At 36.2% G+C, this 16,693-nt stretch overlaps 1 protein-coding gene across 1 annotated transcript in view; it reads left to right on the plus strand.

The window, feature by feature from the left end:
- The window catches only part of LRP2 (LDL receptor related protein 2), a 110,851-nt gene that overhangs the window by 6,210 nt on the left and 87,948 nt on the right, over positions 1 to 16,693 (plus strand). Inside the window, exons 2-4 of the mRNA XM_077181442.1 lie at positions 8,827 to 8,934; positions 10,886 to 11,008; positions 13,424 to 13,540. Of these exons, the coding sequence (XP_077037557.1) occupies positions 8,827 to 8,934; positions 10,886 to 11,008; positions 13,424 to 13,540 (348 nt within the window). The remainder of the gene's footprint in view (positions 1 to 8,826; positions 8,935 to 10,885; positions 11,009 to 13,423; positions 13,541 to 16,693) is intronic.

The raw sequence follows: 16,693 nt of genomic DNA on the forward strand, positions 1-16,693 counted from the left end.
TTAGATGATCTTTAAGTTCCCTTTGAGCCCAAACCCCTCTATGATTCTATGATCCATCATTTACTCAGGCCTGCTTTGCCATATGGAATTTCCTTTTTGGGCACCTTGATAAGGAGTGACCAGCCATTAGCTGCTAACTGAAACAGAGTCACTACTGAATAAGGGAGAAATGTGATGTGTCAGTGCATCCAAAGGAGTAGATGTAGTTCCCAATGTCATGGGCAGTAGTAAGCAGCATTAGAATGTCTATCTAGGCACACTAGATGCTTGTAGCATGTGGTCTGTCTATTCTGTACTGACACGGCAGTTCTGCTTTTCTGACAATGATCCCACATGTTTAGTTTGCAATGAGTAACTGTTCCAATTTTTGAAATTTGTGCAAAATGACTAGTGCCCTGTGAAGCTTTGGGACACAGTTTAAATTGTCTTTTTTTTTGGTCTAGAGTCATACTGGTATGATGCTAAAGAATTTGTTATGGATATGTGTTCTGAGAGAAATAGCTTTCATTTTATGTGTTTACTGTGTTTATTATCTGTAAAGGAAAGTGGCTTATTTTTTGCATGGCAGGTTTCATTTTTCATTTAATAACTTGTAATATAAAATTACATAAGGTTTGTAATTTGGCAAAATATTATATGTTGCATAGCCGTTTTCATTCTAGCAGTGATGCAGAAAAGAAATACAAAAATGAAACAATTTCACTGTCATGAGCTGTGCAGCAAGGCTCTTACTGAGGCCAGTTCCTAGTGCTACAATGACTCATCAGCTTTCAGGAGAGCATGACAGAGTTGAATGCAGGTCATCATCTCATCATGGGGTCTAATTTTGAGAAAAAACAGCACACGGGTTGGTAAACTTATTTTAAAAATTGTTCGGGATTTCAAAATGATAAAAGCTTCTCACTGATATATACAGTACATGTTCTCTCTAAGTTGTTTAAGCACTTTTTTTCCCCCTCACTTTCCACACACTGTGTAGTTGTAAGTACTTCCTAGTCTTGAGGATTTTCCTCTTTTGGTCATATTCCCCCCCACCTTTTGTTACCCAATTGTTATTCTGCAGCAGCCTTGGGGCCATTAGCAAGGTTCATTCTTATGAAAATGCTTGGGATGCTTCCTTCTGTGAGTAACTGAGGCTGTCTTTATTTCTACGGTGTTTGCATGTTCTTCTTCCTCTTTATGTCATATGGTCAATTAGAACAGATTTTTGCCTACTTAATGTGCCATTCATGAAAAAGAAGCTACTAAGATTTAGGAGAGCTGGGATGTGTATGCTTCCCTAGAGATGCACAGTCTTGCTTCCCTTCCCCAGCTAACACAGTTACAACTGGTTTATGTGGATTAAGACGCCTCATGTCAAGACAACTGGGTGCGGTTTTCCAGTTGAAGGCAGAACGCGTTCTTCACATGTAACATCTGAAACATTTTTATATTCAGAAGACTAATCTGTCAGCAGCACTGCAAATACTGGTTCTCTTGAATTTGGCCATAGAGATAATAATTTTACTAAAATCTCTAAGGAGTACAAATAGTTTTTGTTAGTGTCCTCTTGGAAAGTACTTTATATGCAGTTTAGATTAAAGAAGGTGTCCAAGAAAAAATTAGTGGCTTACCCTCAGTTACCACTGAAGTACAAGAAATTTGTCAATGACTTAAATGAAAGAAGGAACCTGGTCTGTTCAATATAAAGAATATTTGCTTTATCAGTAGAAAGGAGTATCACCTCCTGTCTATGAGAATTACTTCTTGCTTAAAAGGATTATTTCTTATTCCTGCCTTGATATAGGACTAAAAAGATAATAAAAGTTTATTTGTTGCTTTAAAAAAGTGAGTTGAAACAAGATTATAAAGTAACCTAATTTTTTTTTGTAGTACTGTGTAATAGAAAAGATACATAGTATGGATATGTACTTTTTGTAAGCATGTATGATAAATAAACTGTCATGGTTTTAAATGTATAAGGTTAGGTTTTTTACATTTAGGATCAATGGGAATAACTTTGAAAGACTGAATATCTTAATTGTTTTTAACTTTTCCCAGAATAATTTGTTTGAAAGTGGTAATGTAGAAAACATTGTTGTTTTGTTCTGAATACCAGAGCCTTAAGAAAAAAAATTAAAACTGATTTTTTTTTTTCCCTAGGAGGTCCATATGTGGTATATTAAAAAAAAAAAAAAAAAAAGAGAGCTTGTTCTCTTTATTGGTTCAGGTTTAAAATTGAAAAAAGATAAATTGAATGGATTTGTTAAGAACAAATTAATAAACAATTTCCATTTTTATTAGTCTGTTTGCTGCTTTTTCAATTAATAAAACTGAAAGGTAGAGGAGATGAGGATTATGAATATCTTTAATGTTGCTAGGAAGCATTTTCAGTGTCATTCGTTTGAACTTGTTGTCTGCAGGAGACCTAAACCCTTTTTTCTTTGCAGGAAAGCTTTCCTGCTTAGTTTCAGTAGATTAAAATCCTGAATTTCTTTAATTCTTGGATTTATGTTGGGGCATTAGTAGAAATTAATCTATAGCCCTTTTATAACTGTATTAACTGAAAACAAATAGTTTAACATTGAATACAATGATTTTAAGTATTTTTATCAAAGATTTTGCATGTGAGCATTAATAAAATGATATTTGATGCTTTAGTCGTAACAATTGCTTTAGCTGACAAATATCTGTATGTGCAAGAACATGCAGACACAAAACACAGAATATAATGTAGATTTTGCTGGGCCTTATTCCTGCTTGGCAAGTAAAGGCAAACCATAAAACTATGCTGATGCTGCAGGGAAACATGGTATTTCTAAGTCCATAATGAAAGACAATATTTTCACTTTTGGTCTTGAATGTTAAAGTGCTTTTAAAAATAAAAAATCGGTGAGTAAAAATTTCAAATGTAGGTATTGGATCTTACCTCTAAGAGTAGAACTTGTTTATTATAGTTTCTGATACCTGTCATTGTGCTGAACACAGAATGTCATTTACTCAAAAATAAATCAAGCTAGTACTGGTGAAGAACCAGATCTGCTTCAAGTTCAGTCCTTTTTCATTTCCACCACTGCCCCCTGCCTCCCACCCCCAATCTGACATGTGCCTTGTTTCTTGTACTGTCTAATAAACATACCAGCAAAACAGAGTGTGCCTCTCATGTATTGTGACTTTTTTTGAGTGCTGACAGATTAAAAATAAAATATGAATCTGTGTTGGTGAAAGGAAGAACAGGCCCATTTGGCCTCTTGCCATTGGCACACCCCAGGAGCTCAAGAGCCTCCTGTCTTTGTGTGCAAACTATCCAGGGCATGGCCCTTGATTGTACAGTGCAAGGCACAAAGAGTTCTTGATCAGCTGCTGTGTCTGTAGATGCTATTTTACTAATAATAATCTTGTTATATGTAATTGGATGATAATTCAGTAAAAGAAATCCTACACTTCCCTTTTAACAATGCATTGCTGTATATCTGGCACTTCAGCTTTTCTGCCTCAGATCGTCCCTTGACTACTCCTCTGTCTGCCTATCAATCTGTCTATAAAGATCTTGCAGTCGTGTGAAGTGGGTGCAGATGCACATTTGTACTGTCTTTTTGTTGCTATTGCCAGTAAAAATTCTTTAATTTAATTTAGAGATATGTAGGTACAAAATACGTTTTGTGTTGCAAGGGCTTGAAAACTGCAGATAAACCTTTTACTATTTTGTGTAATACCTAGCAGTGTTTGTGTGGTCTGTGTTGTTTTTTTAAAAATCTGAATAGTTTGTATTAAATGTAGTGAAATTTAAAGAGTGTAGAAAGACTGAAGGTTAAATGTCATGTTGAGATATATGAAAGTTGGCATAATTTCATCAGACTCTATTTTTCTTATCTATTAAATAATATTTGTTCATTCTCTGATTATAATTGCTAACAGAATACTGCTTTTTAGTATCATAGGGCATTATTTGAAAATAAGCTAAAGTTTTTCCTAAAATTTGAATTTTGCTTCTTTCTACATTAGTGAGGAGGAATAGAATTTCCACAATTTCAGCCTTCCCTCCTTAAGCATTCCAAAACCTCAGGCTGTTTGACATGTAATTAAGCTAGGCAAAAGTCTAACATCAAAGTGTATGGAAGGTGATTCTTCAGGATTCTTTTACCTGCAAGGCCCCTATAGAAGGCTGCTCTGTTTGGGGGCCAAATGGAAAAGAGAACACCCTTTTTTTGAAGCCAGAAAGGGAGAAAAGAAGAGCTTGTCACTTATTTTCATATTTGTAAATTTTGTGTTGAAGAGGTTTGTAATGCACAGTCTGTTTGCATTTATTTGTTGAAAATCTGAAGATGTATTACAAATGTTAAGTGCTCAGTTGAAAAAAATATTGCCTGGAAGAACATGACTCTTTTAGATGCAAATAAATCTGTTGAGAGTGTTGATTCCTGAAGTGTAAAGTAATTGCAGCAGTGTAAGTTTGATTTCTGAGTGGACAGTTTGAGAGTGGTACAATCTACCCTGGGCTTAATACATTCCTCATTACTTTAAATTCTTCATTCACACTTAACTTCTAAAGAAGTTTTAGCAGTTCTCAAAGGCATTGTGAGCACAAGGAAGGAAGAACAAATGAGGGGTTTTGCCTATTCTGTGTAGTCAGAATGAACAATCATGGTCCTTAATGTGTGGATGACAAATGTAATTCAGAAGATGTGTAGTCCAAGTTAAAAGTGTGAGGGACTTCAAGGTTAAATAGGCAGGTAGAAAATATATGCAAATAATACACAAGACTAGAACTGTTCAGGGAGGTACTGCAAGGAGTCAAAAGTAACACAGAGGGGTGAAGAGTAAGGCTGTTTTGGTTCTATTATAAGCCAAACATAACATTCTGGTTTTAATACAAAAGGATTGAATTTTAGCTTTAATTCTGAAACAAAATATTTCGACGTGAAATGAAGCCCAGTGGAGGTTGAGAGTGTGTAGTGGACTGCCTTCCTGTTGAAGACTGTGGCCCTGTGGGTTAAAGCATAGCACTGTGAAATGTGTGACACTATTAACTTCTCTCTCTTCTGCTGGAATTCCCTGTGACTTAATGTGACATAGAGTAACATTCATTAGTGGTGTGAATGTTGAGAACCATCCCCTATGGCAGAGGGGTTTGTCTTTGGCAGTGGTTTACCATAGGGTACTTCATTCATATGCAGGCAACAATTGTTGCAGAAAAATAAGGTGAATAGTGGTAGAAGATGCACTTATTTTTAATAAATTAAAAGTATTTAGTAATTAGCTCAATCTTTTGTCTGATAAAATCACTAGTATGTTGTTCTATTCCAGTGGAAAATGACTACCTGACAAAACCTTTCTGCCAGTAGCTTTCCCAGAGCTAGTAACATAAGCCTTCTTGTTTTATCTGGGCAAATTCTGAATCTGAAACATCCACTGAGAGTCTCTTACAAGAGAATCCCAGACACAGAGAACAATATAAATTCCAGTGACCAATTTAGCATGAAGAACTGAGATAGTAAGTATAATAAGAAGTTTAGAAACAGTACTTTGATCTACATTTTTCCAGTAATGCTTCTGATCTTTGCTTTGCAATTTCAGTATTAGACTGGCTTATATTAAAGCCAATATCATAGATTTGTTATTTCTTTGGTGTTTTCCTTAATATTGAGCATTTGGAACCAATTTTTCCTTTCAAAATTATTTTTGTTAATGCCAAGAGATTCTTCTTTATGTATATATGTTCTGATGTGATTCCTAAGATCTGCCATGCATTTTTTAGCCCATATTTTAGTAGTGCTTTAATCATAGTCAGAAAACTGAAACTGAATTATAGTAGTAGTAGAGCAACACCAAAAATTCAATAATTTCTGGAACTTGAACTTTCAAAAGTCACCCAAATTCTGTTCTATTAGCAAATTTTAAATATGAAAATGAATACTGATTATTTATTGCTCATTTTTAAACTCAGTGGTTATTTCCTTCCTATCAGCATTTGTCAGAATAAATCTGAATTTCTATGGAAATTAGTTCGTTGGTATAATTTTTTTGTAATATCTGACTCATTAATGAGCTACCTTACCATTTTAAAAAACCACAAAAATTTATTGAAAGGAAAACCTCACATAAAACTACTGATTACTAATTCTTCAATGACTTGAAACTTCAAATAATATCAATAAACAAGTGAATACTCCTTTTTTTCTGACAGTCCCTGCTCTTGCTGAAACCCAGGTGCTGCAGGCTCACATTGCACAGAATATACCAAATCTGGTTATTACTGACATGGTTATTTTTCTTTCATTCTGGTTCTTTCTCCTGGGTGTTTGTAGCAGTAACTTTGTAATCATGTATTTTTCCCCTGATTACTTTCTCCTTTATCAAAGTTAGAATTGTTTTTGCTCACTGATGAAACATAAGCTTTTTAGAACCTCTGTGAGAAGTGCCCTCAATACTGCAGATCACTTTTACTTCTTTCATATTACTGATTTTCAAAGATTGGTTTTTTAAAATGAATTTACATAATTATCTGCTAGGTAATTTTCTTTGTTCTAAAGATAATATAAAACAGCGATAATTGAAGTATTAGTCTTTCATAACTTTTGTAGGTGTTTCAGAGCTCTTTGCCTTCAGTTATAAGTAAGCACAGCAGATAACATTGTAAAGCTTAATGCCATAATTAACTGAATTGTAACAGGTCTGATGAAGAATTGTATAAATAAACATGGATATGGTGCTTCCTGTGTAGAGGTGTGAGCATCTTAAATTGTAATTCTGAGAAGTATTATAGAGAGTAACAGAACTGTGTGACTTGCAGGTTTTCTGTTAACATTCAGTTACCATTTCTGGTACTGGACAAAGACTGCTGTGTTTATACTGCTTTTAAAAAGGTTTATCAGTGTTATCACCTCATTTTAGTCACTATAAGGGTATGTTTAACTATAAGAACTTAATACAAGATAGGCAGAATACATTATTGTTGTACATAGCACTTAATTTTGTTTTAGCTAGTTATTATTTAGAAATAATATGCAAGTGGCTCATATTGCTTGTTTATAAGCATGTTTCATTAAAAATCCTAATGGGGATGCAGATTTGATTCTATATTGTAACTTCCTTTTTAAGTAAGTGACTATAAATGGCCATAATAGACTAAATATACGAGAAGATTTGATATTTGTTTTGCATAGTAATTGCAATTGATAAATGGTGGGTTATATGTTGTGTTTTTAGAGCTTTAACTGCTAATCTCATATGAAAATGTTGCTTTGTAGGGCAAAATTCAGGGAGAGGGCCTGGGATTCCAGAGTGAACTTGTACATTCCTTCAGGGCATTTTTGCAAGGGAGGTTGTTGTGTTTTAAAGGTAGTTGATAAGAGACCTGCACCACCAACCCCAGACCTGCACCACCAACCACCATCATGCATTAGTCTATAGAAGGTATTTGGGTGAACATACTCCTGTACCACTCCGTACCACCATTTATCCAAGTGAAATTTTTGACCATTTGCAGGATACATTATAAATCAGGGTGTCACTAACAGACAATCAGATTTGAACATTCCTTGCATAAAGCAGCTTGCCTATATCCCTGAGGAATACATCACTTAACTGTGTTTATGTGACAGCGTTGATATGCCTGGTTTTACATGAAAGTTAGGTAGCGTGTTATTTATGTCATCATGAATTCAGAAAATAGGTGGTTGTGCTTTATGTATACTGAGGTTATCTTCTCTGGACAGATCACTCAGAAGAATTGAAAGATGTGATTTTATTATCTGGTTATTAATTTAATCAGGAAATGGGATTTTTTTTTTTTCAGATTTGGATTTTACTACTACTTCAGGTTTTTTCAGTGTTCCCCACTGTGAGGTGCTGACAACAGATTAACATGAAACAGAGCTCTGTTGAACCTAATTATGTTGTAGCTTGTTGTTTTGAGGATCTATAAAACTGTTCACTCCCTTTTTATGAGGCTGTAGTCACAACGAACGACCATAAACAGTGCCTTTTCTCTTTCCTACAGACTGGAGATTTCATTAGTTGACTCTAATAAAGGCCTGATCCAGCTGCATTTACACCTGGGAATGAATGCTTCTTTATCAGCTCTTAATCCTTAGTAGATCAAGCAGGAGAGAATGACAGCAGGATAGCTTTTGATCAGCCATAAATGTCTGAAAGCTTAATTTTTTAAAAAATTATTTGCTATTCAAATCTTGACTCAAGACATGCTTTCCTGTACTTCAGAGGAAATATTTTAAGTATGAGGGCATTATTAAAAAGCAAACCAAAACTGAGATCTTTCTATACTTTCAAGCAGTTACTACTGAAACATGATTTCCACATCAGCTAAGGGGATTATTGTTGTATGTTTTTAAATCCTCTGACACTTGGGAGAGCCCTAATGTTTAGCATGTTTAGCCCTTAGATATAATGTGGAAAATGATGCCCCACCTTTATTTAAAGCCTATACTGCTTGGGAATTTAAAATTGATACATTCCTGCTAAATAGGTTTCTGTAGTGTATGTACTCTGAGACCTGTTTGGGTTATTTTTTCCTTTTTTATGACTATTTTTGTTTTGCTTGTATTATATACAAACACTAAAATTATTGGAATTTTCTAGCAGTTTAGTTGGAGATTTCTGTAATAGTTGAAGATGGTTCTTTGCTTTTTTTGTTTGTTTGTTTGACTGGGTATATAGAACTCATATATATATTTAAATATTTTTGTAGTATCTTTTCTATTATTTTTCATATTATCATTTAATCTCCACACTGCAAGGCTGTGGATAAACCAGAGTTCTTGATGAGTGTCACAGTGTGTTTATGTGCCTGTCCTGCTGAGCTGTGTGTTCGGTGTTTTGGTGCAGGATGTGAGCGGGGGCAGTTCCGCTGCGGTGACGGTCGCTGCATCCCCGCAGACTGGAGGTGTGATGGGGCCAGAGACTGCTCGGATGACACAGATGAAGCTGGCTGCCGTAAGTGAAACCATACAGAGCAGCTCCTTTGTAACCCCAGAAACTGGGAGATTCCAGTGTGCTCAACTGTACCTATGGTACAAGAGTGAATATTGAATTGGGAGTTGTCATGAGATACTCCAGAATCTATTTGAGTCATATTCCATGAGCTCATTTGGCTTTGATGCACAGAAAATCAAGCAGTAATCAGCTTCTAACATGACTTTAACCTTTTCTTAAAAAATCTGACTGTCCAATAATGCAGTTTCATATTATGACTAATGTTCCAAGTAGATGTAGAAATGTAATTTATTGTAACATATATATACATATATATATGTATATTTGTATGTTACTGTAGTAATCCTGAATATTTGCTACCACCAGCATCACTTGTGCTCAAAACCTTTGGATTTTTCAGACCCTGGACAACTAACTGCACCTAATGTGCCCAAAGTAGAGTCATACTTCATTGTCTAGAGTTGATTGTGCTGTGTCAGCAGCTCACAGACAACAATTTTTTTCATATGGACTGTAATGTCCATGCACAAAGATTCTCTCAAAAGGAGAAAATGGATTCCCTGAATGGAAAAGTTGTGAAAATGAAGAATTGCTCTCCATAGTCTGTTTTCAGGAACTTTCTGGTATTTTACCTTTTCTAGTTCTTTGAGTCTTGTGGGTTGGTGCAATTATCAGTCCACTTACAGATTAGGCCAGTTTTTGCCCCTCAGCTGACAGGAAGTGAGACTAATTTATATCTATTCTTTTTACCCTGTTATTTTTTTGCTGCTTGACCCCTGTAATAATTGGGGGCCATTGACATGTCTAGGCAGTCTGATTTGTGGCTTAGCACTTTAGGTCCAAAAAAACTTGCGTAGTCCTGAATGAAGATGCCGCTAAACTGGCAAAACAAAATGGTGTTGTCCCACAGCAGTAATTAAAATTAAACTTCATTTTTTTGAGTTAGTTGTCCTTTAAAAACAATATGTTAATGTGCTATAGGTAGTGGGGCACATGAGTGGCTAGCAAGATTGTTTAAAACTGGTCTGAGGTTCAAATCATACTAAAAGATTATTCTTTGGTTCTTGAAGTGGGAAAAGGTATACACGAAGTACATGTCTGTAGTATGTGATCAGTTTTATCACTCTACTTAGTTTACTAGTGACGTTATTTTGTACTTTTTAACTCTAAATCTACAAATTGCTTTAATTTTCTCCCTCGTGCTTTGGTTAAATTGATAGTTGTGCTTGCATATCATCTCATGAGCACAAAGTTGACCTTGTATTTCTGCAAAAACATAATCCTGAGAACAGAGATGATCAAGACCAGAGTGCTGTTTACTGGACTGTGTTGTACTAGAGATTCTTCCAGGAGTATTAACTAGGGATGGAGTGAGCTGTGACACAGTTTCAAACACTTATTTTGATCTTTCTCTTTGATGGTTCCCTGCTGTTTGTCTATTTGAAGAGTACAGAGTGGAGCTGGAACAGCAGCATTCAGCCTGTTCTGATCTGACCCTCAATTTTGCCTCATGAATTCACAGGGAAGAATCATGTTTTTGGGAGATCATGTTCTTACAGGGATAAAGCAACAGAGGTGGAGTGAGAGCAGTTGAACAGACCCCCTGTGAGACTGGGGAAGCTACTGTGACTCTATACAACAGCCTTTTCTGGGGTCTCCCTTCTAGAGAATCTTGTGTCTCCAGGAGAGGGTAGAAGGCTGCAGAGTCCATGCAGGAGTTACTAAGCTGAATTTTGCCTTTGAGCATCCTTTTGCTGGTCCGCTTGCCCACTTTTCACCTCTCTGGTCTGTCCATTTTCTTTGATCTGTTGAATGCTTCATGTGTTTCATTGAAGTTACTGTTCATTAACACTTGAATCTTAGAACTACTTTTCCCTTACGTTATTATTATCTTTGAAAGTGCTTTCACAGATGTCTGTGAAATGACAATTTTTTTCATTACTTACACTAGCACAACCTACCTGTGAAGGAAATCAATTTCAGTGTCACACTGATGGGGAATGTATTCCACAGTCATGGGTTTGTGATGATGAGGAGGATTGTGAAGATGGCTCAGATGAACATCAACAATGTCGTGAGTATTTTAACTTCTGGTGTCATACCAGCTTTGTGAAATAATGTAATTTATTATATTGAGAATATAGAGAAACAAGCCCTCTGTAAGTACAGAAGCCTCTCTGAGGTATTTATAGAAATAAAGTAATCTGAAGTAGATAAAATACAGAAAATATGTCTAAAAATATATCTCCAGGTCTTGAAATCTGAAAATACTCATGCTTCTTTTAGTTAAAAAGAGAAAAAATATAAAGTGTATACTAGTTTTATACTTAATAAAAAGTTTAGTAATTTTCACCATTAAAAAATTGGTGAAATACACATATTTCTGTATGTGCTCTATCCATTGGCTAGCAAAATTCACAGTGGCACCTCAGAACTATCTATAACAAAATATAATTATTTTTAGATTCTTTTGAAATATATTTGTATATAAAACTGGATCAATTTTCAATAATCAGCAAACATTGGCCAGTATTGCATTAGTTTTAGCAATGCTATTAGTAGCATTATTATTTAGAATTAACAGAGCCATTCTTTCTCACAGTCAGAGAGGAGAAATATCTATGGTCTTGATGTCTGGTAGGAATCTGGTCTTTCATTATCATTTGGACAGCTTAAACTTAGAACATAATTCTGATTAGTATTTCACTTTAAATGTGCTAAACAGTGTATTATTCAGGTCTGAATTCCTGTTTTCAAGTAAAGTGTTTAGTGTTCTCTGTACAGTTTAGATCAAGAAAATAGTTTAACAGCCTAACTGCCACAACCATAGGCTTTGCTCTTTTCTTAGTATTGATAGACAAATAAGATATGTTACTCTGGCTTAGAATTTCATGACTAAGCATTTGAAGGGCTATAAGTACATGCCAAAGTGGTGAACACTGAACTGAGCTGATTACTGCACCAAATTACATTCTCTGCATTATTGCATAAGACAAGAGAACAAATGTAGTGTTCTGAAGGATGGTTTTTCTGCCATTTCTAGTATTAGAACTTACTCTAAGTGATGAAGATAAGATTAATTTATTTTCATTTTGATTGTGTGTATAATTTTTTGATAAATTCTTTGAACTGAGCAGCTCTGGAGCTACTCAACAACCCCTGGGGAAGTTAAAATGTTTATTTTGGAAGGATTTTGCTCACAGACTTGCATTTTGCTTTTCTATTTGATTCCATCTTAATCCACTGAGGATGGAAATTTTTGAATGATAGATCACTACCTTTTGCTTCCCTCTTCCTCTGAGAAGGAGTCAGCACAACTGCTGGTTATGTTTTAACTAAAGAATCTGTAGATACAAAATGCAAAATGAGCAAAAGCTCTGAGTTTGACCTTGGAACTGGGTCACTGTAAATTGTTCACCATGTTCTGGTTAATCATGAGTGTCAGTATCTAGACAGTGGCACTGTGCTGCTGCCATTTTTGAGTCATCTCCTGGTATGTGTCCTTGTTGTTCTAAAGGGACCTTTTATCTCAGTGTCTTGGAAAGCTGGAGGAGATTTTTCACCTTGAAATATTAAAACTTTTTCTTGGGAAAACTGTCTGACAGCTCTGGAAGTCATAAATGCAGACATTTGTTCTACTTTACTGTCATGCTCTTGTTTTTCCTCATGACACTAGTATCCCAGTAGCTGATCTTATTTTGGGAATGCTGCTGACAGAAGGCAGCAGAGAAAGCCCCTGCAGAGCAGCAGATGACAAGATGCCAATGTATAGACTCGAATGATGTTGAGAAAAAACATGAGTTTGAAAGAAACAAATGTGCAGGGGCAGAGGGAAGGGAAAGTTAGTAGTAAGCCTGTGATTCAACTTTATCTTCACAGATTCATGTTAGTTTGCCTAAAAACTGGAAGTGTAATTCAGCTGTAGTGGAATCAAAGTAGAAGTGAACAGTTTTATGTGATTGCTTTTTCCTGGCAGCTGTCAAGAGAAGAGACATAATCATTCTCAATCCTCCATTAGTTACATATGCAAACTATTCCTGACTGCTGAGGCCCTGGCTGTATTAGAAAGCGGTGCCTTACCTCCAACTCTGCTGTGTTTACATTGTGACATTCCAGTTGACTGATAGCTTGGACCTACTGACAGATTTTGACCCAGTAAATAAAATTATAGAAAACTTTAAATCAATGAGAATTGATAATTTAATGTTTTAGGCAAAATAATTATAGGGAGGTACTTTTAACCTAGGTCAGTTCTTCAGTGGAGAAAAGCAGTGACCTTGCAGACTGCAGGAGCCCTCCAGAGCTATGCTGTCTGCTATGTGCTTGTCAAGTGTTCTTTAATCCTCTTCAATACACCAAGATACAGGGGGAGAAAGTGTTATACTGATATTTATGAGAAAGATGAAGTAGTTAAAGAGGAAGGAAAATATTTTTCCTGATAACAAGCCCTGGCTGACAGGAAGGACTGACATGTGCCTGTTTGTTGCAGCGGGGAGGACGTGCTCGAGTCAGCAGCTGACGTGCTCCGATGGCCAGTGCGTCCCCAGCGCGTACCGGTGTGATCGCGTGCAGGACTGCTCCGACGGGACAGATGAGACAGGCTGCCGTGAGTGCTCACTCCTAGCATGAGATCTGGTTTCATCTCATCTCTCTGGGGGATTTTAATACATTTGTAAGATTAAAGGGCTTGTTGATGACCACAATATGCTTTTTGTTACAAGAGTTTCATTTCAGATTCTTCTGTGTATTAGAGCTGATGTTCTGATACAGATCTGTTACCACAGAACTCAAGTGCAAGCTGTCAGCACAGGATCAGGTCATATTGTTTCTCATTGTCTGAAAGATAATTAATATTGCACTGTAAAAAGGCAACCATGTTTAGTTGTCTTATGGCTTTGAGACACTCAAAGCTAACTTTGCTGAAGTTTTCCAAGTTGTTTTTGCATACTCCATATAAAATCAGTAGTAGTTATAGCCTGTACAGAAAAGCAAAATTTGACTCCAAATGACTTATTTGAGGAGATTTGATCTCTTCAAAAGCATTTTATTCTAGACTGCAGCTTCTTGTGGATTTAGCCATATTGTGGATTTAGTCATATTGTACTCAGACGAGTTGTTTATATTGTCCATCACCAAAATGCAGGTGGACATGTAATTTTCTTCACTCTACCTTCCCCAGAGTTGAGGCTGCCTGTCTGGTGACAGTCTCCCTAAATTCTGGCCTAGGTTGAATATTGATGGAAAGGAAAGCTGACCACAGAATAGAGACCATGTTTTTCAGGAATACTTTTGTCTAATACCTCCCCAACAGTGTGTAACAGACATGTCTGTTCATTGTTAGTCTTAAGGAAAGGCTTCACACATCCTGAGTGACTTCTAACATCTAAGCTGCTATTCCAGCTGTTAGAACATAGTGTGCCTTTGGGAAACAGACATAACTGTAAAATCTACTTAGGACCATGCCCAGGGCAGGAGGTGGGGGAAAAGGTTGGAGTGGTAATGGATGGACAAAGAAACAAGAAATTAAATTTTGTTAATGCTATGCTTAGGGGAAAAAAGGGCATATGCCTATGCTGTGTAAAGGAAGACTATATGGTCATCTGACTGCTAATGGGGTTTATCCTTAACTCACAAATGGCTGAAATTGTCCCTGTGTACAATGAAAAGGTACTTAGGACTATATGATATTCTGAAATAAAATGTTGCTAAGTCATCCAGCTTGGAATTTTTCATGTGATAGATCCACAGTCACTTCTGGTCACCAATACAAATGGCTAAAAGCCAAGATCCAAAGTATCCCATCTCACTGCTGGAAGAATATCTTCTGTAGACTGGCATTTTTCTCTTAAAGTTTAGAGTAAGAAATGAAGTTGAAAACTTAATTTAGTAGATCTGTTAAACCTGAAAAAAACCCTGAAGAAAAGATATCTGTTTTAAAACTGTATTATCTGTGAATTAAAGAACTGGAACTGCTGAGCATCTCTGAGATACCTGTGAGTAGCCATTGAATACAGTGTGAAACAGCAAGGTGCCATAGTGTGATTGTTATAATGCAGAAAATCTGTGTCAGTCTGGAGTCCTAAGGATGATACTTAAAACTCTTTTTCAAACTAGAAGCTGCTGTGGTGTTTGAAAATTGAAGTACACATTTTATTTCATGTTAAACATTCTCAGCTAGGTAAATTAAAAAGGCAGTTAGGAAAGGGCCCTCTAGATCCATTAGCAGTAGCACTCCACTGCTGTGCAGGAAAGCCAGTCATTGCTGCGTCAGCAAATGGGCCCCATGACTGTTGTGGGGGCAGCATATTTAGCCCAAAGGAGAGGGACTGCCTCCTGTCATTCAACAGCCTCCACTCTGGTTTATTAGAATATGTGTTGACAGTCCCTCTGAGACAGAAGAATGACTGTGACTTGGAACTTTGAAAGCAGTTAGACTAGTTTAAAGAAATGTGACAATGCTGAAGAAAAGAGGATCCAAGAAGAATGTAATGACAAGACTCTTGAGGAAAGCTGGTTAATTTTATTCCCTTTTATTCCCTTTTTGTCTTTGCAAGGCCTGGAACTTTCAACAGAAGCCATAAAATAAAATTTACAAATTGGGGATTTTATGATTAACTGTATAGTACAAATTAGTGTACTAGCACATTAGTTTTGGAGCGGATTCTAATACTTGCTTTGAATGTTCATTTTTCCCAGTGTTTAATCTATTTCCTTTTCCACATTATCTGATATAAACAAATGTGAGAGGAATAGTGCTATTTTGGCCTTTTTCTTTGTCACTAAATTCCCCTTCTTCACTTTGAACTAAAAGCTTTCATTAATGAAACATCCATGAACAACAGAAGAATAAAGCTATTTATAATTGATTCTGGTGTTTCATGGAGCATAAAAAAATGGAAACTTAGGTCTCTTTACTTATGCTTTGCACTCACTCATCTGTCAGAAAGCAGATTTAGATTGTAAAGAAGATATAGTTTTATTCCTGAATAAATTACGTTATATAAGAAAGTAGTAGAATGCAAAATGTCACCAATATAAAGTAAGTCTGCAATTAAACATGTAAAAAGCCAGAACAAAGGAATTCAGAGCCTTAGTCCATTTTATTGCTAATGGGATTAACAGCAAGGGAAATCTGCCCATGCAGAGACTAAGATAAACATCAGAACAAATGCTTCAGCTACAGGTCATACAATTAGTGCACTGAAGCTGTTTTGATTTCATAAAATTATGGCTTTTAGGGTTTTTTGAATACACATATCAGGCTGTTTTCTAGCTTTTTGAATAGTCAGCAGCTAGCAAATGCTTTAATTTTAAAACTTTAGAAACAGAATGAAATGGCAGATTATTTGCGGTAGCAAGCACTTTTTGGGAGTAGGCAGGCAATACTGGTATAATTTTTCTGTTACATACTTTATTTCTTTCAGTTAAAATAGAATTCTCTCTCCTGCCTCAGCTTCACAGTTGAGAAATGAAACTCCCAGCCATGTCCATTTTGCTTTGCTGTGACAGAACAATCTTTCTGGATACTGCTCTGGTAGCTGAGCACTACACTGAGGCTGTGAGGGAGAAAGGGGCAGTACTTTAAAGACATGTTGTTCAAAGCTAGTGGGCTGAGTGTTTTCCAAGATACACTGGATTTTTGATTCTAATTTTGATGTTGAGCTGCTGCCATAGGTCAGCTGCCTAACCTGTGAATTCCTGCCTCTTGTTTGCTATGCTAAATAGCTGTTGTGGTCAGGAAGTGGGCAGCCAGCTCTGG

This window comes from Agelaius phoeniceus, chromosome 7 (assembly GCF_051311805.1).
Source record: "Agelaius phoeniceus isolate bAgePho1 chromosome 7, bAgePho1.hap1, whole genome shotgun sequence".
Lineage (NCBI taxonomy): Eukaryota > Metazoa > Chordata > Aves > Passeriformes > Icteridae > Agelaius > Agelaius phoeniceus.